The 22,384-nt window shown below is 36.3% G+C and overlaps 1 protein-coding gene across 3 annotated transcripts in view; it reads right to left on the reverse strand.

The window, feature by feature from the left end:
* HMGCLL1 (3-hydroxymethyl-3-methylglutaryl-CoA lyase like 1) overlaps positions 1-22,384 on the reverse strand; it is a 161,276-nt gene that overhangs the window by 72,326 nt on the left and 66,566 nt on the right. For all 3 annotated transcript variants that reach the window (XM_036867703.1, XM_036867702.1, XM_036867704.1), the window contains 4 exons: positions 22,277-22,372; positions 19,936-20,084; positions 9,397-9,460; positions 4,952-5,140 (listed from right to left, as the gene is read on the reverse strand). In XM_036867703.1, coding sequence (XP_036723598.1) covers positions 4,952-5,140; positions 9,397-9,460; positions 19,936-20,084; positions 22,277-22,372 — 498 coding nt within the window. The remainder of the gene's footprint in view (positions 1-4,951; positions 5,141-9,396; positions 9,461-19,935; positions 20,085-22,276; positions 22,373-22,384) is intronic.

Genomic DNA, 22,384 nt, shown 5'->3' on the forward strand with positions numbered 1-22,384 from the left:
TAAAATGAATATTTGTTGAATAAATTAGTGATGCATTTTGTAAAACCTATATAGGAGCATCCAGTTTTCAACTTTTTGTTTTCTTTCTTGCTCACTGATTTCTATTTAGCTCTTTAATAGATGTTGAATAAATGAATAATATCTAATGCATGTATTTAGAAATTTACACATTTGCAAAGCAATGCTTTATGCCTCTGGCTCCTTGAGTAATAAAGGTTATAATATTATTGCTATTAGTATATCAGCAGTAGTAATAGCTTTAACTGTAATGACGGTAATAGTATGAAGTATCAACCAAATGCAGTCACCAAGACAAATGTTCTAGAAACTATGCACCTCACCTCAGTTTTGTAAAATCTGAGGACATAGACATCATTGTACACATTCTATAGGTATAGAATTGAGAAGAGAATTTGGAATTCTAAAAGTTTTCTTTGAGAACCTCAAAAACAAATTACATGAGGAAATTGTTTGGTAGCATTTAAACGTGGTTTAGCAAGAGTCAATATAAAGAAATGATGCTTTGTTGTAAAAAATAGGTAAATGATTTGGTTTTTCTAAAAGAGAATACTAAACATATGGAAAACATCATGAGGAAAGGCACATTAGCTAAATGTCTATTAAGTTTAAGAGAAGAAAAAGGCACATGGTATTTCTTTAGGGGAAAGCTAAATATTGCCTGTTCTACTCTCTTTGCTACCAGTTAATGTGGTACTGTTACTTGTGATATTGGAACTCATTTGTTTTACTCTGTTTTTACCCAGTTATGAAGACTCAGATCATTTGAGTGAAGGAAAACAGAGACTGTGCCATTGTTTAGTGTTAAGTAGATTAAGTAATTTGTTCACTGGTGTTTTACTTAGGTACTTGGGAATATGCAAAAGGGTGAGACTCAATTTTTACATAAAAAATTAAGACAAGTACTTTGGGCCATGTATGTTTCTTCCATTACTGAAATGCTGTATGTTTTGTCACCTCATTTTCTTGCTCTTTTGGGTTTGGGTGGTTATAAATATCCCCCACTCAAATCTATAGTGTCAATTATTTCTCTATATTAAAGAATATCTGATAATTATGAATTCTTGACTCCCATACAACCATGTACAGCCCTATAAGTCATATGTTTAAGTAATAAAAAAAATACAATAAACCTGGGAACCCAAGAATGATCCCTCTATTACATTGTTAGTATGTGCTTTCCAGACCAAAGGGGATGTTCCATTTATAACTCTCATTTGTTTCCTACCATCATGGCCAAGTTTCCACCTACTACATGTCTCCTTGCCATCATTTTAACTTCCAGTTTGGAGCACTGTAAACTGTTTCCCAACCCCTAAATTAAAACAAATGATATCCACTCCACATGCACCGGCCATCTGACTAGAAGCCACTTCAAAGATTCCATTTTAAAGAATGAAGTGTGGCCACTGCTTCCTGAAGCCAGAGTTAGCCTAGTTCATAACGAAGTGGGACTTTCTCTGATTTCCCTTCTACTTAAACACTGGCAGGTTTGATTTTTTGTTTTTTTTTTTCCTAAGACATTTTTTCTCCTCCACTCAAGGTAATCCTGGTTATTTTGTTGCTGCTGCTGCTTTTATTGGGACGGGGCCCTGGAGGACTCTGCCTCACTCAGCGTTGCCAGGGACCAACCAGTACACGTATGTCTGCAAAGACATTCCACGAGCCTGCTCCGCTGTCTGTGTGAGCATACACCTCCCCAAATATTTACAGTCTCAGCTACACACAGTTTCAAAGAGAGCAAAAGTGTATATTTTTTCTTACACTGGCACTGGCTTATCAAACTGGATGAAAGTGGATGAAACTGTTTGAAAGTGGATGGCAGCAAACACAAACTCTACAACTCCAACGTTAAATTGTTCATTTAAACTGGCCACTCGGGCTTCATATTGCTTCTTACACAAGCTGCTCTTACCCTCTCCTCCACCCACTTACACTGTGACTACACGTCAAGGTCTGGGCAATGCAACACCGCCACGCTCCAAGTGCACTTTCCCAGGCCCCTCGCCTCCCTTCCGCCCTCCCACCTCACGTACATGCTTAGAGCTTGTGCCCATAGTAAAAGAACAGAAAACACAATGACAGATACTTGTGGACACGTTTCCTGCTAACTTGTACAGGAGCTGCCAAAGAGCAAAATACCACCCTTCCCCTGACAGACATAAACACACATACATACACATACACACCTAGACATACAGATACACATAGACACATACACACAAATACACATATACATGTACACACACATGCATATGCACATATGCATATACACATACACACATGCACACAAAGAGACATACACAGGCAAACACACACAGAGAGACATAAACACACACACATACACATACACACATAGACACATACACACACTCACACCCCAAATAATTCAGCTTAAATTGAAGATATGTTCCTTCTGAAAAGATTTATATTCTCCCTGACACCTGTAGGTACTACTAATTCACACCCATTTGAAAATAATTTGCCCGCTTGAGTCTTTCACATTCTGCAAGCAATGTGAATTTCAACCCTAAACTCACAACAGGGTCAACAAAAAGTTATGACATATAAAGGGGGCCTGTGTATTTCTCCTTCACCCATAGCCGAGGCCATTAGAATAAATATCCTTGCCGCCTTCTCCCGTTGTGAGGTGGTTTTTGCTGGTTCACCCTTTTTGACTGAAGGTGTGGTGGTTTTTTTTGTGGGGTGAGGGGTCTCAGCCTTATACAGGTTCTGGACTGTGCTCCCCATCTTGCTTGGGCCCAAGGTTCTTTCCTGTCCCCACCCCGTACTGCTGTTACAGTATGGATGGGCAAATGCCCCAGAATTGCAATCTTCATCTCTTTGTAAATGGAGACTCTGCAGTTCATCTAATTCAGCGAATGTTATAAAGCTCAGGTTCCCCTCTGAAGACAGTAGCCATCTTTCAGCTCCTAGGACACGCTGCTCCCTCTCCAAGGCCTTTTGCCCAAGTGGTGTTTCATCTGCTTGAACATTCTTTTCACACATTGATGCCCATACACACACACAAACGCACACACACACACACACACACCCCTTATTGAGGTTACTTTCTTCTCATTCTTTATATCTGATTTTAAATCTTACTTCCTCAGACAGCCTTAACCGTCACAATCACAATGGGGTAACAGCAATATTTTGCAGTGGGGCATTTTCAACAGGCAGAAAGTTTACAGAATCAGATCTTTGGGTTCCCAGAATGTGCACTATAGCCCTGGATCCCAAAACCCTAAACTATCACTCATTATATAATAAATATGCTACATGAATAAAACATGACTCAAGTGTTACCGTATAGAGGATATATCCATAGGAGAAATGAGAGAGACACACAGACACACACACACACAGACACACACACAGACCTCTCCAGGAACTTGCTGGTGAGGAACACTTAATAAGTTACAGTTGCAGCTGAACACAGAATCCTGAAGTGATGCCTAGTTCTCTATTGTTTTAGAAACTAGAATAGAGAAGGAAAATTGTCAAAATGCCCCAAAGTCCATGGGATATCGTTTTTTTCTTCTAATTCAATACAATGTTCCTTGCCTGCTTCCAGAGGATAAATAAGGATTTGTGCACATATGTTACAAAGTCCAAATAAGCCCTTGTGGGGCTTGATATTCACAGGTTTTTTTTAACTTCTGCCAAACAACTGTGCACTGCAGGATGATGACATTAAGCTTTATGTATTGATTTTCAGCCTCACCAAAAAGCTTTCAGACACTCTTATCTTTAGTTGTCAAAATCTTGGGTTCAAAGAACATGCAGTGAATCTATTGTTAGCCGAGTTTAAGAAATAACATCAATTTAAAAATAAATACCTTAAAATGCAATTTATATCTATCTATTCCTTTCAATAAATACATTAAAAAGAACTGAGGTATCATTAGAATGTAATAAGCAATTCTTAATCCTCCAACTTTCTAGCTCTCTTGATTTTGATCAGAATATACTTGATAAAAACCAGGGGTTCTTTCAAAAGGATGCTTGCCAACATCAGGAAGACATCTTAAACAAAACAGTCTATATTTCAGTGCCATACTTCCTCATCACAGAGCACCAAATTATCCAAAAGAGCACAAGTTACATGATTACAACAGTGCACGCTACTATCTCCGTGCTTTGCGCTCCTCAAAAATGCCATCATTTTTCAATCTATCAAGTTTTCAGGCTGAGAGCAAGTGGGAGTTGAAAAAAGCAGACATAGCTCTGAGAAGATAAGTACTTTTAAAAAGAACAAATTCAGGGATTTTATCAAATCAAATGAACAGTAATAAGAGACATCATTGCCCTGAAAAGCATGGGCAATTTACAAATATTTCCTGAGTGCACGTCATGTGTCAGGCACTGTTTAAATGTCTCTTGATTTTTAATCTAGTTTTTCTTCTGTCATATCACACTGCCTCCCTTCCAGTTTTCTAGCAAGTTACAGCTATTCAATGTTCTCCTTTCATTCTAAACCTAACCACAGCGTTCAAACAATGGTTCGATTTCTGTATATTTCTACAATAACAATTTCTTACTGGGTCAGCATGTTAGGAAACTAGGAGAGAAGTCTTGGCATGGAGTTGGGAGCCCCAGTCTCTGGTCTCAAATCCAGCACTTTGTAGCTGTGTGATCTTGGGCAGGTCACGTAACCTCCAAATCCTGTTTCCTGATATGTAACAGGTAAATGCTATGTATACTGCAAAGGTTGCTGTGAGGGTTAAATGAAATAACGTACATGGAAGAGGTGAACAAAGGGCTTAGAACACTGTGGATGCCCAATAAGTATCAACACTTGAATCTCAAAAAAAAAATGTTATATTCATAGCAATTTATAAATATTGTCTCACTAAAGCTCTTAATATGTTTATATGGCAAATAAGTATACACGCCTTTACACATACACAAAAATAACACAAAATACCTGAAGGGCCGTAAGGATATTTGCTAAGGCTTGTCCGTATGTGTCATGACAGTGAACAGCAAGAGCCCTGGGTGGGATTTCTTTCATGACACTTTCCAACATCCTCTTCATGCTTCCTGGAGTTCCCACTCCAATTGTGTCTCCCAGGGAAATCTCGTAACAGCCCATGCCATACAATCTCTTAGATACCTATCAAGAAAAGTGACAAGCTAGTAAAACAATGGAAATGAAGACACTCAAACCCTGTTGTTCCTTAACAAACGTCATCTAGAAGTAAACATCACAACTAAGATAACTTGCATATCCATGGAAAATGTATAATTTAGTTTACTAGTCCTTTTCCTTTCTCATTAAATCCCAAGCATTATATAAAACTTTGAATGACATTCCTGTAATTATCTTTCTCTAATATTCAAGTTTGCCTCAAAATCGTATCTATCTAAGTAGCTACATGTTCAATTATGAAATTATAAGCTACAATTTCATTTATGGGAGGCTTATTTTCTCAGCCTTTTAATCAAACAGAAGCATCACAAATTTACTTTGGAACTAGTATTTCTCAAGGCACTAGATTAGCGGTCAAGAGATGTCAATCAAGTAGTTTTGTAATCGGTACAGACACTTGATATTTTTGGCTTAAATTTTCTAGCTCATAAATGGATGCTCTTGAGTCTGGTAAATTTTGTGTTCCCTTCAAGCCAAATAACTAATATTACTTTCAAAGAGCAATATGAATTTTCATGAAGGCAGCATGGTATGTTGACAAAGACATGGCTTCTGGAATCAGACAGGCCTGGATTGAAATCTCAGCTGCCACCAATGCTAGTCATGCGATACTGGGCAGAAGATGAACCTTTTGAAGCCTCAGTCCCTATTCTGTAAAATACAAACAATAAAACACCATTATTTAGCCTGTTTTCTAAGCCTTACTACTTAATTTTTCAAACTCACAATAATAATGATGAAGTGAGTGTTGACATGTTTGGTTGTGAAAATGAGAATATATAAAAATCACTTTGTGCAAAGTCAGACACATGGTCACCCCTTAACTCATGCCTTATGCATGTCTTTGGTGCTTATTTTACATCAGGCGCTGCCCTAGATGCTGGGATATGATGGGGATGCAGATGTTAAGGGTCCAGGATCAAGGTATTATGGAATCTGGAGTCAAGTGAGGACAGACCCTAATCAATTCCACTCGGGAATGTGTAAACACAGCTAACATAATAATTTTGGAACAAAGAAACAGGATTCTAAGAGCATGTAGCAAAGGAAATTGACCTAGATCTGTCAAGCAGGAAGGGCCTCAGTGACAGCCTGATAGTCAGCATCAACTTGTCGAAGAGGTTGCGGAGGAAGGGTGTGAGAAGAACATTCAGGTGGAATTTCAGGCAGCTGAAATATCAAATACTAAGGGGATTCCAAGTAGGAAGGAAGGTCATGGGAATTCCCTGGTGGTCCAGTGGTTGAGGCTCCATGCTTCCACTGCAGGGGGCGCGGGTTAAATCCCTGGTCGGAGAACTAGAATCCTGCATGCCATGGGGTGTGACCAAAAAAAAAGGAAGGAAGGTCAGATGTAAAGGACAGATGTGACAAGAAAGCAAAAACCAAGGGGGAATGGGGCTCCATAGAGCTGGGGAGGAAGGCCCGGGGCAGAGCATACAAAGAATACACACAGTCTTGCAAACTGACCGGGTTTAGGATTTTGGTTGAGGAATCTATCATAAGAGCAGTAGAAAGCCTTGACCGAATGTGGAGTAGTGGTGACATAATGGGCTTTATGTTTCAGAAAGGCAGTATCAATACAACATCAAAAATAGTTTGAAGGGAACTCAGAAGGGCTCCCTAGTCCAGGTAGGAGACAATTATTGGATGGAAGCTTGGATGAAAAAAGCATAATGCTGATTGTCCTCTTTCTTCTCCTTTATTTAAAAAGGTACATATATTCAACTGTTAAATATCCAGGTCTTTGGAATCATATAGAAAGCATGTAGATGAGTAACTGAATTTCTCTCTTCATTTCCATCTGTATGTTTTTGGCCTCACATAGATAGAGTAATTAATCACCTCAAAACTGCCTATTAAATGCTGGAATTTCTTAATGGCCACATAGAGAAGAATGATGCTTCCATCCAAGTGGCTGGAGGAAAATCCTAAGTGTGGGGTCAAGGCAACCCAAGGGCTACAAGAGTGGCAGGAAGGAGGGGATGGTCACTAGCCCCCAATTCTGCTGAGAAGTCAAGACAAGGACTGAATAGGATCTCGCACTTCTTGACCCAAGTGCTCAGTAGTGATGTTAACAAAGAGGGATTTCAGTGGAGTGAACGGTCTAGACGTCATTTTGGAGACTGGTGGAGTGTTGGTGGCACAAGGGTAGATGGGCACCACTGCTGCAGGCAGCCCTTTGAAGAAGTGTAGATGTGGAAGGATGGAGATAGATCATCAATAACTAGCCAGGGATGCTAATTTAAGGAAGGAAGTTTTCACATGGAAGAGGCTTGAACATGTTCAAGTATCAGTGGGAAGGGCTCTGCAGTTTCATATACAAGGGAGTAAGCGACAGGAAGGGCTAGAGGCTTCAACTGAGGGAACACAGTCTGCAAGAGTCATTTTGGAAAGGAGACAGGGAGTTGTTCCACACAGGGTAGTGTGGAACAGAAGACCAGGTAAGGTCACTGGTCATGAATTCCTAACACTTCCAATCTGCCTGTTCCAGGATTCTCTTCAGCAACACCCTGGACATTATGGAGCAGGAATGCAGAGCCTGAGACTGTGTGTGGTCTGTCCAGAGGTGGCACAAGCCAGAAGGAAGAAAAGCAAGGGGTCGGTGTATAGGCAGAGTTGGATTCAGGTTTGTGGAGTCTGAAGTTATACTATTTTGGAAATGTTCTTTAAGAAAAGAATATATAGGGACTTCCCTGGTGGTGCAGCGGTTAAGAATCAGCCTGCCAATGCAGGGGACACGGGTTCGAGCCCTGGTCTGGGAAGATGCCACATGCCACGGAGCAGCTAAGCCCATGCGCCACAACTACTGAGCCTGTGTGCTGCAGCTACTGAAGCCTGCGTGCCTAGAGCCCGTGCTCTGCAACAAGAGAAGCCACTGCAATGAGAAGCCCTCAGAAGAAGCACCGCAACGAAAAATAGCCCCCGCTCGCTGCAACTAGAGAAAGCCCAGGCGCAGCAACAAAGACCCAACACAGCCAATAAATAAATAAATAAATAAATAAATAAATAAAAGTTTTAAAAAAATAATAAAAGCAGTAAACTGATTTTTTAAAAAAAGAATATATAGTTGTGAATACAAATTAATAACAGAGCCTTAGAAGGGTCCCATGCCAGCAAAGGACTGCAAAATTTCAGCTTCATAAAGATGCAAACTATTATACATAGGATGGATAAACAACAAGGTCCTACTGTATAGCACAGGGAACTATATTCAATATCCTGTGATAAACCATAATGGAAAAGAACATGAAAAAGAATATATATGTATAACTGAGTAACTTTGCTGTATAGCAGAAATTAAATGCAACATTGTAAATCAACTACACTTCAATAAAATTTTTTAAATATTTGTTTCATTATTTTATAGTATTGATATATCTGCCTCTGTGGGTAATTGTCTTGCTTAATTAATAGATGATGGGATATCTCTCACTGGAAACATCTGCAGTTCAAATGAATACACAAAACAGGAATGGTTTTAGCCAAACTGAAAGTTTATCCTGTCTAAAGTTCAATATTCTAACAATCCCATCGTCACTGCTTCAGCACCGCATTCCTAAACTATAAAAATTAACTTTAACAGCAGTGCACAAGAATATGCTATTTCATATGCAAATGAGTTTCTGAGTCTAATATAATTTCAAAGACAAGCATTTTGTATTCATTGGTATCAATTAAGAAAAAGGAACAGGAAGTAGAAAATGAACTTCAATAAGTAGGTCCTTAATGACTATAATCAATTGCTGTAAAATTACTCTGGAATAATAGCAACTTGAATCTCAGCAGAAAGAGCTATAGAATCTCAAAGGAACAAAAACACGGAAGCAGTATGTACTCTGATACAAATGCCAAAATACGCAGGAGACAACAAAGGGACACTACCTGAGCAACCAAGGCAAAGTTTGAGTATATGTGCAAAAACTGCCTCAGAATTCTGATAGAAAGTAGAAAGGTTGCTCAATATGTTCTATTCACATAAAAACAAATCAGGTGTTTTTATTCCCTCCAACTTTGAACACCCATATGATAAGAATCAAATGTTAACTCTGGACAGTGATAGGCACTATCTAAGACTTTAGTGTTAAAATAAAACTATTAGCTAAGTGATCAGTCCATGGCTCTAGTTGTGCAAATGCAATAAACATTAGGAAAAAGAGTCCACTTTTTAAAATAATACACATCATTTTACCATGAAGCAGAAAACCAGGCGTATATCTTACTTCTGTTACTTTCTGTGGTGTGATGTTTCCTTCATATGGACAGCCCAGGGCACAGGATACATACCTAAATTTAAAATACAGAGCCATATAAATATGCATCTGGTGGATAACCCATTTCCTAATTTCCATTTTATAAAAATGAAGAAATAGCCAAAGAGTCATCAAGAAAATTTATTTTACTCTATTCCTTCCTTCATAATTATTCTCAGACCAAACAAAAACAATTGGGAACATTTTCAATTTAACTCACATTTTAATTTTTCTAATAATTACAATTTGATATATGTTATTTGACGGCAGATGGGAATAAGACAAGTGTTTATCTCGTGAGGTTGCTTAAACTATAGCAATATGTGAACATTCAAAGCAGAAAATACCAGTGAAATATATTGTTTTATTTCAATAACTACATACATTCAACTGTTAAATATCCAGGTTTTTGGAATCATATAGAAAGCATGTAGATGACAAACTGAATTTCTCTTTTCATTTCCATCTGGATATTTTGGCTTCACGTAGATACAGTCATTAATCACCCTCAAACTCCCAGAACTGATCACAAACTCAAAGTTCACCTTGTTTATCTCTCATGGGTGTACCTAAAAATCATCCTCAACAGAAGAGTGTCTAGTCTATATTTAAAAGCCTCTAAATAAAGATATTCCATAAGGTTCTTCAACAATTTAATATAAAAAGTCAAGCCTTTCTTGCAAGGATGATGATACATTTTCATCTTAAAGTATGAAACTTTAGAAAAAGCCTCTTTTACCTATTTTCAGCTCAACACCAATCCCATTTTATTAAAGTTTTCTCAGAGATTTTACAACACTTGTATTAAAATAATGCACCATGTGTCTGATCATCAGGAATGAAGCAATTCATATGAGGGAGAGAGGGGTGGTGGGGAAGAAGGTTGGAAACCCAGTTCTTTGGGCCAGAATATGAAAGGCTTTAGATAGCAAGCCCTTGAATACTGTGCCATGGAGCTGAAACTTTGAGATCCCTGAAAATTATTTTGAGACATTCGTATGACAAGATCAGGTTTGTTTTCCAGAAATGCAACTCTTCATAAATTCTGGAAGTAGATGCCAAAGGAAAGATGGAGGCAAAAACATGAGCAAAGATGATCCCATGTTTCCTTGATTGAATGTATATGTATGTGTAACTGAATCTCTTGGCTGTACAGCAGAAATTAACACAACATTATAAATCAACTATACCTCAATTTTAAAAAAAGATCCTGTCAATTGGAAGATACACTAATTTCACAACAGGTTTTGGGGTAAAAACATGAAATATAGATTCAATAATTCAATACATATTCATTGATCCTAAAGATATAACCAAATTTCAAAAGTATTAAAAATGTGAATAAAAATTGGGTTTTGTAATTAAAATAACTAAGCAGTTCCATAAGCCAGGCAAGCAGTTATGAGGACAAAGAAGGAGAAAAAGAGGATAAAATCAAGTAAAATTTGAAAGCCTATGCTGGACAGGAAACCCATCTCTCTGCTCTTTCAGTCACTATAATTTAAGCTTAATATTCAAATAATTTGTATAAATTTACTCAAGATACGCAGAAAAGAAAATGTTCTTATATGAACATAGCACTGGAGGAGGTGACAAGGGATGAAAAAGGATTTTCAATTCAGGTACAATGATGATAATGTGTTGAAAACAGAAGTACATTTATTCTGAACCCCAAATATCTAGATGTGATTAAAAAGAAAGTCCAAGCTATTCATTTACATGCAATCCCTCTAAATGCAAAAACAAAAACAAGCAAAAAAACCCCGACAAATGTAAGACAATATAAAACAAACAAACCTCTCTAGCATTCTCTTAACTGAAAAGTAACAACCTGGCTATAGTTGCCCCTTTATGCCATGACCCTAACTCTCTCCATGCACATTTTCACTCACTAGAGTTTTCCCTCTGAGTCCTTCCCTGGTCTATGGTTGGCCTGGTCTTCATTCTCCATTGCATGTTATCTTCATATGTTCTTCTCCACCCTTCTTTAACCTATTCACACATGGGGCTACTTTCTGCAAAGTGAATGCAATGGTTCTTAACTGTGTTCATTAACTGTACTTGAACACTCGAAAGCAGAGGTTAGCAAGCTAAGTCCCAGAGGCCAAATCCTGCTCATTGCTCTTTTGCAAATAAAAATTTTATTGGAACAAAGCCATGCCCATCTGTTTACCTATATTCCATGGATATTTTGCATTATAGCAGCAGAATAGTAGTTGCATCAAAGACCATCTGACCCACAAAACCTAAAATATTACTATTTGGCTCTTTACACAAAAAGCTTGCCAACCACTTGTAAAAAGTGAGGGATTTTTGTGAGTGTGAAATGGCCTCCCTCATGATGAAAATAGGCTACCATGTCTGCTTTGACTGGTGGCAGAAGTCAGTTTCCAGACCTCTGCTCTTCTCTGACAATCTATTACAATGCTTCTCAATCTCAGCTGTACAAAATCACCTAGGGAGCTTACAAAACAAAGCAGACACTGGTGGGTAGGACACACTCCAAACCAATTAAATCAGAAACTTAGGGAATAGACTCTAACCACTAATTATTTTAAAATAATTTTCAAAGTTCCATTAAGGTGCCAAAATTGAAAACCACTCAACTATTAGCAATACTTCCTCACCTGGACTGTTGGATTGACACCCTTATGTAAAAGTGATGTTACACAGCCATGAGAGTATCTAATCTCAGGGATTTCCTCACTGCTACCCCACAGCATCTATCTTTCATTGGACCCACAGCATTCACGACATTTATCCATCTTTAATTGGCTGGTGGTTGATTTCTTATAGACCTATTCCAAATAGTTTCTACTCTGCTGAAGCCCTGACCTGCAACCTCTCCATTTCTTTTTTCTTTTCATTCCTTCTTTCTGGTTCAATGTCCATTTTGTTGAACTACAGCCTTTAGTAATTTTTTCAGCAAGGGTAGACTTTTGCAGACTACTTTGTCAACAAATGGTTTTATTTCACTTTTATCAATGTATAATAGTTTGGCTAGGAATGGAACTCTAGGTTGACAGGGTTTTTTTTTTTTGCCATTTTGAACATATTATTTCACTATTTCTCATCTCAGTTTTTGCTGTTGAGAATTTTTCTGTCTAATGATAATTCCTTTATTTTTATAGTAATTTTTTCTCTACTGCTTTAGGATTACCTGTTTATACCTAATATTCTACATTTTATAATGAGTATGTCAGGACTTGTTATACTTCTTCAATATTAACATTAATGCTTTTGTTCTCGTCTAGAAAATCATCAAAGTACTAGTTCATCAAAATATCTATTTTCCCTGTTTTCTCCTTCTGGGAATTCTATTAGGCATTCTCTCTTAATTTCACTTTCAAAATTTCTATTACCTTTCTGTGTTTCATTATTGCAGTTTCCTCAAATTCTACTTCCAGACCACTAATCCTCTCTTCAACTGTAACCTGCTGTTCAGTGCAATTATTGTTTTTATTTAACACATGTATTTTTCATTTCCATTTCTTTTCCTTAAATCTTCATCCTTTTTTCCATAAAGACCTGTTCTTTTATTATGTTCTTCCTTTGCCTTTATAAATAGGTTAAGCATTAATTTACAATCTCCTTTTCAAATTATTCTATGTCCTTATTTTCAGTGAAAATTCTCCTGCTTTTTCTTTTTCTTCTGCTTATTTTTCTTAGGATAGTTTGTTTCCTCATGTGGCCTGTAATTTTTACCATTAGTGCCTTTTCACGGTGATTTCAGTTTCTGTAGAAGTTCCTGAAGTGACAGTCCTGAGTTATTTTAATGTTCCTATAAAGGATATCTAATTTCCTTTTTCTCTTGCCTTGCAGACTTTACCAGTTCCCAGGCAAATGCCTACCTTCATTTCTCAATTTGGGTTTCCACAATACTCATATGTCATAAATCCACAACCCATAACACTGGCACATATTTCAGTGACTTTGCACTGGCAAGGAAGTGCTTCCAGGCTCCAAGAACACTCAGTTCCAAATCCAGTCTTAGCAGAACATCTATCTTTTCCCATATAGATTTTAAAATCCCATTTCCAAGCCACCAGGGATTATATCTGGAATAGATACCCCCATGTGTTAGTGGCATCAGCCTGCATCCTTACCACACTTTCTTTGATGAAATCTGAGTACTTTCTTTTCTTTTCTGAGCTTGGCTATATGTTTTACAAGTTGTTATATTTATGTGTCTGTAATGGGAACAGAAAAGGGAGTCTCTGTATCAGCTCAGTCCCCTATAGTCTCTCTCTCTCACTATTACACAGATAATTCCAGGAACAAATTCCCAATATTCTTATGAACATTACAAATCGATTGCTTGACACATTCACATGGCATATGAAGCTCAATAGATCCAAAATGGTGCTCATTCCTGTTTTCCCCACATTTGCCATTAAAAAAAAAAAAAAATGATAGTCATTTTCAGCCACTAAATCACTTGAAGGTCAGCTTTGAGAACACGTTCATTAAACAGCATTGGCTGGTTCTTCCCTCCAGGCTCTACAGCATATTAATTCTGCCAGCACCAGCCCACATGGACAGAACAGTACCCAAACCCCTCCCCAGGATGGTCACAGGCATCACCTAAGTGCCCTCCTTGCCTCTAGTCTCACACCACTCCCTCATTTGCACTCCAGTATCTGTTGCCAAAATAATATTCCTAGAGCATATTTTTACACTCTGAAAATCCTTAATGGCTTGCCATTGTCTACTGAATAAACTTGATATTCAAATTCAGCAATTTGTGAAGCCTCATCTGACTTTCTACCTCTCTTGCATTTCACGGCCCCAAAAGCTCTTATTAGTGTAATTATAAAGTTCTCCCTCTTATCCAAACATTTCTGGAGATTTCTCTTCACTATGCCTTTGCTCTTTGTAGATTTCCTACCCTGCCTGAGGAGGCCATCATTTCTGATTATGTTTCCATATTTTTACCCATTTTAATGATTTCATTTTATTCACACCTCCACAAAGGCTTCTACAAATAACTCCAGAGAAATTTAATACAGTCTTAATTTGAACTTTCATAGGATTTATCTGCATGTCTCTTAAAGTACTTGGCTTTTTTGACCATATAATAATTATCTCTATACACATTACTTCCCCAGTCTGCTGGGAACTCTTCGAAGTTAGGCTTCTTTTTCATTTTCATTATTACAAATAGCATCACAAGAGAGGACACTATATAAAACAATATTTCTTGAACGAATTAATGCAAAAATATGTTAGTAAAGATGTCATTTTAACCTTCTGAATAATTTCCTATGAAATTCCTAATCTTTACAATCAATGTATAGCCAGATTCAGGTTCTTAAATTCTGTAGTCAGAGATGACAGCACATATTTGGGACTTGGAACCATGTTTTAAACATTACGTAGGATGACAGGGTAATACAGGAATCACCAACCATATTGAAGCCAATTGCACTAAAATTACAATAAACTCTGGATAGAAATGTGAGTTGTTTTATTTTTATTTGTGCTTGCTGAGGCTATTTATCAATATTATGCAAAATCATGATAAAAGATAAAACAGAAACATTCAAGTTTTTAACAACTTTAACTATGTGTAAAGTTGCTGAATCATGAAAAATAACCTACAGTTGAATCATGAAAAATAACCTACAGTTAGGCCTTACTCAGGTTTACCTTCCCACAATTAGCCCATGTTCCTCAAATCATCCTGGCAAAAGGGAACCAAAAGACTGAGTAAAAGCCTTGAAAAAATATCACAAACACTTGGAGTGTAAAGAGTCAACCAATGCTATCCTCAGAAGAGAAAAACAATGCCAAGAGTGATGAGATGAGATGACATGTAATGTCAATTAAAGGTAATTAAGACATTTAAATACAGGAACAAGTTTGATGTACCCATGAAGAATATATCAACCTATAAACAATATAAAATAGCATTCCATTATTAACAAGCCAATTATAAATAAAGTTGAGAGCCTATCATGCACTTATCTCTGTGGATGTTATAAGAAATAATGACCTTCCCTTGGTCTCAAAAAGCAATTCTGCTAAAATTCTCCTTTTGCTCTAAAATGCAAATTTCACAAGAAATGACAAAACACATTCTTTGCTCAAAAGCTGTACATGAAGGTTATTTAGATGTGACTTCACAAACACAACTTACACATATTAACTGTAGCTGTGTATGTGTTATCTGGCAGACAGCCATGACAGAATAATATGTGAGGCTAAAATAAGTAGAACTCAAACAAACCATATGTACAAAAGAAAATAGTTTTAACAGATGTCTCACTGTTAGAGTTTCATGTGCCATATTTTGGTAGATGATGATTTGAATTGCTCTTCCATGCCAATGCAAAGGCCTCAGTTTAACAGTAGAAATTGGAAAGAAACTTTGACCAATAAGCTGTCCACTTATAGGAAGACGGCGCCATATATGCAAGTGAATTTCACTGGGATAGATTATCCAATGGAATACATTTGCTTTGTCAATGAGAAACACTGCCTGCCAGTCACTGTGTATTTAAAACACTAAGCCCCTAAACAAGGAGGCTCATTATCTTACTCAATATGGCTGCTATTTCAGGATCAGGATCCATAATGACATTTTGCATGAGGCAGGGGAAGGATAGAAAATACATGTTCACACGACCTAGATGGTTTGGCTAACAAACAAGTAGGCTGCAAATTCTTGAAGAAACGTGTTGAGTTACAAATTCTCTCTCGAAGGGAAATCCAGTGAAAGCTGACCATTTTGAGAAAGAACAGTGAGCCCTGACTTCACAGCTGTTAGAAATGGTTGCCATTTTAAAGGCTAGAAATTATACAGAGTTAGGCAACCAGCCAAAAATAATTAAGCACAGGAAGAATTTCCTAACATTGAGGGTCTTTCCTCAAATAAATTGGTCACTGATATAAATGATACAATTTTATTCAGAAACATTTAAAAACCGATTGGGTTTTCATTGGTTTTGTATAAGAAGAAAGTAGGTGATGAAGGTGACAGTAGGTGAAGAGCTATATAAAATATGCACCTTAGACTCATTATGGTTCTATGAAAACCTGATTCCTTGTCTTCTCCAAAATATCTATCAATATTAATAACATTGCAATAATAATCACATTGCAAAACATTATCGCGTCCTAAAACTGTCTTTGTTTTTCCATACCTAAAAGTTATCTATGGCTGTCTATATTAGTTTAATCGCTAATTTGCTATTTAGTCTTCCTTCTCATTATTTTGTATGTCTACTTTTTCTGGGAATTTGAGAATAAATTTAGCATTGACAGTTCACAGTGAAATATTTTTGCAATTTGTATTTTTTTTAACAGTGGGTGAATAATTTTGTTTGGCTCCTAAAAATGTTATCAGTCAACTTCTTTCAACTTTCAGTAGGCTCAGACTTTCAGGAAGTTAATCATGGATCAGATCATTCTAGGCCACTTTATAGAAGAGGCTTAAGATGTAATCATGTAAAAGCACATTGCTTTGATATGCACACCTGCTGACTTTGTGAATTTATAACATGTTTATAAGCATCTAATAATGAAATGAATAAGGCACCTTAGAGATAGTTTCCTTTTTAAATTAATATTTTCAGAAGAAGAGTGAGCATGTGATTCTTGTGACGTCATTAAAGAGAAGCTGATACTCACTTCAAACAAAAAGGAATAAAACCTGAATGCCTGAATTGGGGAATTGGGATTGACATGTATACACTGATGTGTATAAAATTGATGACTAATAAGGACCTGCTGTATACAAAAATAAATAAAATTAAATTAAAAAATTAAACAACAACAAAAAAATCAAAAAAAAAAAGAAAAAAAAAAACCTGAATGCCTTATATGATAGATGAGAACACTACCTCATATCTGAGGGATTTCAATTTTAAACAGATTTTGACAAACCAAGAGATAATTCTTTCAATAAATGCCATTGATAAAAAGAAAGAAAGTGATTAAATTTATAGCAGGCTTCTATTTTTCTCTGTCTTTTTAATGTTTTAAAAATTAAACAGATAAGAGAAAAATAACCTACATTTTTTAAACATATGTGAAATACACATTAAAGAATGAAGTCCAAAATGTAGACATTTCATTGCTCACTCACATACAATGTATGTGCAGCAGTAGTTAGCTGACTCTGCATTTTATGTCAACCATCTGGCACCATGTCTTTCCCCAATGTGTCCCATATGTTACATAAAGTTTGGAGCATGTATAGAAACGTGTACATAGGCATATGTATGTGTGTGTTTCCGGGAAGGGAGGAAACAAACAATAGCCTTCATAATTTTAATAAAAGCTGCTATTTAGAACATATGAAAGTTTACTGTTTTTACAGAAGCTTAAATGTCTTTAGTGAGCCTTTATAAAATGTGTCCTGCCTCATGGCCTTTAAATCTGACAGCAGCTGGCGATATGCATTTTCTGGGTGATGATCCATGTTGATGCAGCTGTTGCCATAGTAACACTGGCTGAAGCATCTACTTCAGGTTCAACTAGTTGAGCATGGCTCTTTCCCTTAAATGAGTACCAATGGCCTATAACTTTTAATAATGAGCATCTACCATCTAGATTGCCAGTGAAAATAAAATCTAATTTAAACTCTGTAAAAGTTTGGGAGAGAAGATAATTTTCAACTGCACAAATAGTGAACTCATATCCATCCATCCGAAGGCATAGTTCTAAAAATGACTAGTGTTTCAGAAAATCGAGGGCTTGTGCTCCAAAAGAAGGAAGTCTGCATTGGAAAACATACATCTGTCTACAGTATAGCTACAATAAGTCTCTGATGTACTTTCACTGATTTCATTTGGCTGTGGGTGAGTTCTCGTCCATCTGCACTTCTGTACTCTTCTTATCAAAGCCTGAAAAACTTCTTAGGTTGTAATATGGTTAGAAGTTTCTTTATTGATAGGACAATATTAAATGTTCAGCAATCAGTATTAAAGGGGAGTTAGGGTTTCTATTAGTCTTATTAAGTTATCTATTCTATTTTATAAAAACTAAAATGATAAAATTTGTTATTATATAATTTGTTCACATCCATCTTTCAACATTTAAAAAAAAAACACTTCCCATTTGAAGCATAAGCTTACATGTACCTGACTTCTTAGAGTTTTGTGTTTTTTCAGCTTTCCAATGTGAATTACTTTACTCCACATTTAAACATAAATTGAAATAGAAGAACAGCTTATTTTTTCCTTTCTTTTAAAGGGAAGAGAGACAAAGCAACTTATGTATGTTTGAATTTAGAAACTTATAGGACATCTCTGCTTTTTGATAGTGGTTATGTAACTTTTGCCTTAAGAAGAGACATCCTTTATTTTCTGTCTATGGAAATACGTTATCTTGGTTTTTAGACTTTCTTGCACGCCCTCTGCATGTTATGTATGCATATCAGTTACAAAAATATCTTTATATCTTTAAAAAGTCATGTTGGAAATTTACTAAGGAGAAAGGAAAAAGAAGTTTAAAAAAAAGGAAGCAAACCAACAAGATAGCTAACTATGGTGTAATCTAATTCTACTTGCTCTCCAAATGACCTTGGTTGAATTCCAATCCTTTTCTAATCCAGTCATTCCAAAGTGGATCCACTTGTCTTTCTCATTAATGACTGAATCTTTCTTGCCACTATGAACTTTGCTCACTTTAACCATAGGAAATACAACCAGCATCTAAGCCCAGTGACAGCACTCAGCCTTCTGTTACAAACACTATGCATTTTAATTTATGAAGATGATATGGCATCTTTATCATATCTCCATAATTATAAAAATAGAAAATTAGCTAATGTCTGAGAAACTTCTTTCTTAAGTAACAATGAATTTATTATACATTTCACAGACATGGGACTGAGTATAGAGCCTGTTTGCACTAGATGCTCCCCTGCTGGCCTGGAAGCAGGCAAGAACCAAACCAGTTTCCTCTCTCTTCTCCTTCCCCAAATAATTTTGCTTTGGGGGCCACACAGAGAAAACCTGGAAGTCAGCTGTTTAGGGGAGGCTGAATGGGTGGAATGATGGGCCCAGCTCCCCAGTGCAGTTCTCAATTTTACATTTTACATAATCTATTGAATTTCTGTACAATATATTCTTTGAAGAAAAACCATGGTTCTTAAAAAAATTTTTAAATTTGGAAACCACATTAGATGATTCCTTTCCAAATGCTACTATGAGTTTGTAACAATCTATCCATTTACACTAGGCTGTGATCCAAAAATGGGTGCATTTGGATAATTTGAAATTAATAAAATGAGTAACAATGTCAGTTCCGATGTTGGTCCCTCTGACCTCAAATGCATGACAACATAAGGGCTAGATACGCCCTCATAATTATCAGCTGATATTAATGAGGTAGTTATAGTAATAAGTATATAATCATGGCCCTGATCACATAAGATCAGGGTATAAATAAGATACCCTATGTATATTGTTATATGTCATAAACAATGTCTAGATAGTTCATAAAGAGCTTATACAATTGATGTTAATGAACTAAATAGAATTTGTGGAATTTCATAAGTACCCTCGTGTTGGAATATTCATGTGTCTTGCAGACTTAACGACCTCCTCAAACTTCTCCATACTTTCTTCAATAGCACAGTTAATATTCTTCTTGCTAAAGGGTTCAGAGGCAGCACCAAAAACAGAGATCTCAGTGGCTCCTGCAGCAACCTGAAAAATAAAAATCAAAGGCCAAAGCTAGTAATTCCAAAAGCATAAATAAGAGCAGCAGAAGCAATGTTAACTACTCTATAAAGGAACACTTGAATTCTTTAACATTCTCCTTAAAATTTAAAATTAGATTTCTCTCAACTTGCTGCATACACCCTTTTGAAATGTAAAAATATTTTATGATAGCACAATAATTCCACAAACTACAACACTTATAAATCACAGAATATACAATGATGATGTTCCAATTTAATCTTGCCTTTCCTAAAAGTTATCCTCAGCAATATTTTAACCTTAATTATGGAAAATACTAGCACCCCAATGAAACCTCTTGATATCTATGGAAAACTTTATTTTTACCCAATTATTAAAATTGAGACTAGTAAATGCTTTGTTTTTCTTCTCTTCTTACCATCCAACAGAAAAATATTTTTCCAAGTCATCATTTAGATTTTGCTACAAATTTTCTCCCTGTCTCTTAACCTCACTTCCACTGTTTCATACCTTGACTGTGACAACCGAACTATTGCATGTCTTAAGATCTTAATCCTCTTGCCAGTCTTCAAATCCAAAATGTCGACCTAATCAATTCTCCCTTTTGCCCCTTTGGCCATCTTCTCTCCTCCCTCCAGGCTTCCCAGTGCTTGTTTTCAACATCAAGCCTCCTAGTTTTCCAGCTGGATTTTTAAGACTTTCTATTAATATATCTCTAGCACTGTACCTAGATTCCCCTTTCTCTCTGATACCCTATTAATACATTAAGAAAAAAAATTCTGTCATCTCTCCTCCAACATTTAAAAAAAAAATACTGGTTTCCACTCTTCCATCCAAAATAAATTTTAACCTTTAAAATTAAAATTCTGTGGATAAACAAGTTCTTACTGTATAGCACAGGGAGCTATATTCAGTATCTTATGATAAACCATAATGGAAAAGAATATTAAAAAAGAATATATATATATATATATATATATATATATGACTGAATCACTTGGCTGTACAGCAGAAATTAACACAACATTGTAAATCAACTACACTTCACTTTTTAAAATTTTTTTTTAATTTAACTAAATTAAAGTACTATTTATTGAACACCTACTATGTGCTGGTGTTGTATTTTGCATGCCCTATTTCTAATCCACAAACAATCTTGTAAATGAAGTATTATTATGGCAATTTTACAGATGAGAAAACTGTGGCTCAAAGAGGCTAAAACACTAATAGGAGGTCCCAAGGCTAGTAAAAGTTCTGGGGCCATGTTTCAAACACAGGCTTGCCTGAGTCCCAAGCCAAGGTTTCTCCTATTACTTTCTAAGCTACCCTGAGGGTATACTCTCATACCTTTCTCAAGGTGGTTACATTCCCTACTTCTTTAGGACCGGATGACAGCAATATTTATAATTTCTTAAAAGGCCTCTGTCTTTCTTTACAATGTGATAAAATTTGTATTAATTCAAATAAAAGAAAAGTGGTTTCACAAGATACACTAACAGGTGATACACCAACTAGCACCCACAATTTCAACTTCATGCAACCCAGTCACAAATACAAAAGTGAAAAATATCCATTAACACCAAAAATAGCTGTTGCTCAACTTTTACAATAAAGCCATGTAAGCATAACACCTCAAGCTTTTACTTAAAACTACACTGATTCTTCTAGTATGTGTAATTATGAAAGCTTCTTGGCATATAAATTCCCAAGGCACATAGGATTGGAAGAAACAAACCGGAAGACAAATAAGGAAAGTTGGTAGAGGCAATTCCAAAGACAGTGATTAGCTCCATGTAGAGGGCGGGAACAACAGCAACCTCAGAAAAAGTGACAAAAATAACTATCCGCTACAATAATATTAATAATTATAATATCGTATTGGGAAATCTTTGTTATATTTTGTACTCCTTGTTTAAGTGGGGAGCACAAAATATACTTTCAAAAGAATTTCATCAAAATGGGTAATTGTATTTCTGTGTTTTAATTCTTGAATGGTTAGACTGGAAGAGCCATTATGTGGAGCATTTTAGTCCCAACAATGCCACAAAGTCACTGATCTCCATGTACCTGCATTACGGGTATTAGTGATAGTATTTATGCAGGATAACAAGGGAGTCACATATCACACCAATTTAACTTTGAAAAGATCTTTACAACAAGAAGCATATCAGTTTTAGAAAAATTAGTAGCACACTTACAGCACGGTGGAAACCCTGAAGATTAGGAGTAAGGACAGGATATCGAATTCCTGGATATTGACGAATGCCCTTCATCACTTCAGTGTGATCTGCCATCTTAAATACATA

Source organism: Balaenoptera musculus, chromosome 11 (assembly GCF_009873245.2).
Source record: "Balaenoptera musculus isolate JJ_BM4_2016_0621 chromosome 11, mBalMus1.pri.v3, whole genome shotgun sequence".
In the NCBI taxonomy this organism is placed as follows: domain Eukaryota; kingdom Metazoa; phylum Chordata; class Mammalia; order Artiodactyla; family Balaenopteridae; genus Balaenoptera; species Balaenoptera musculus.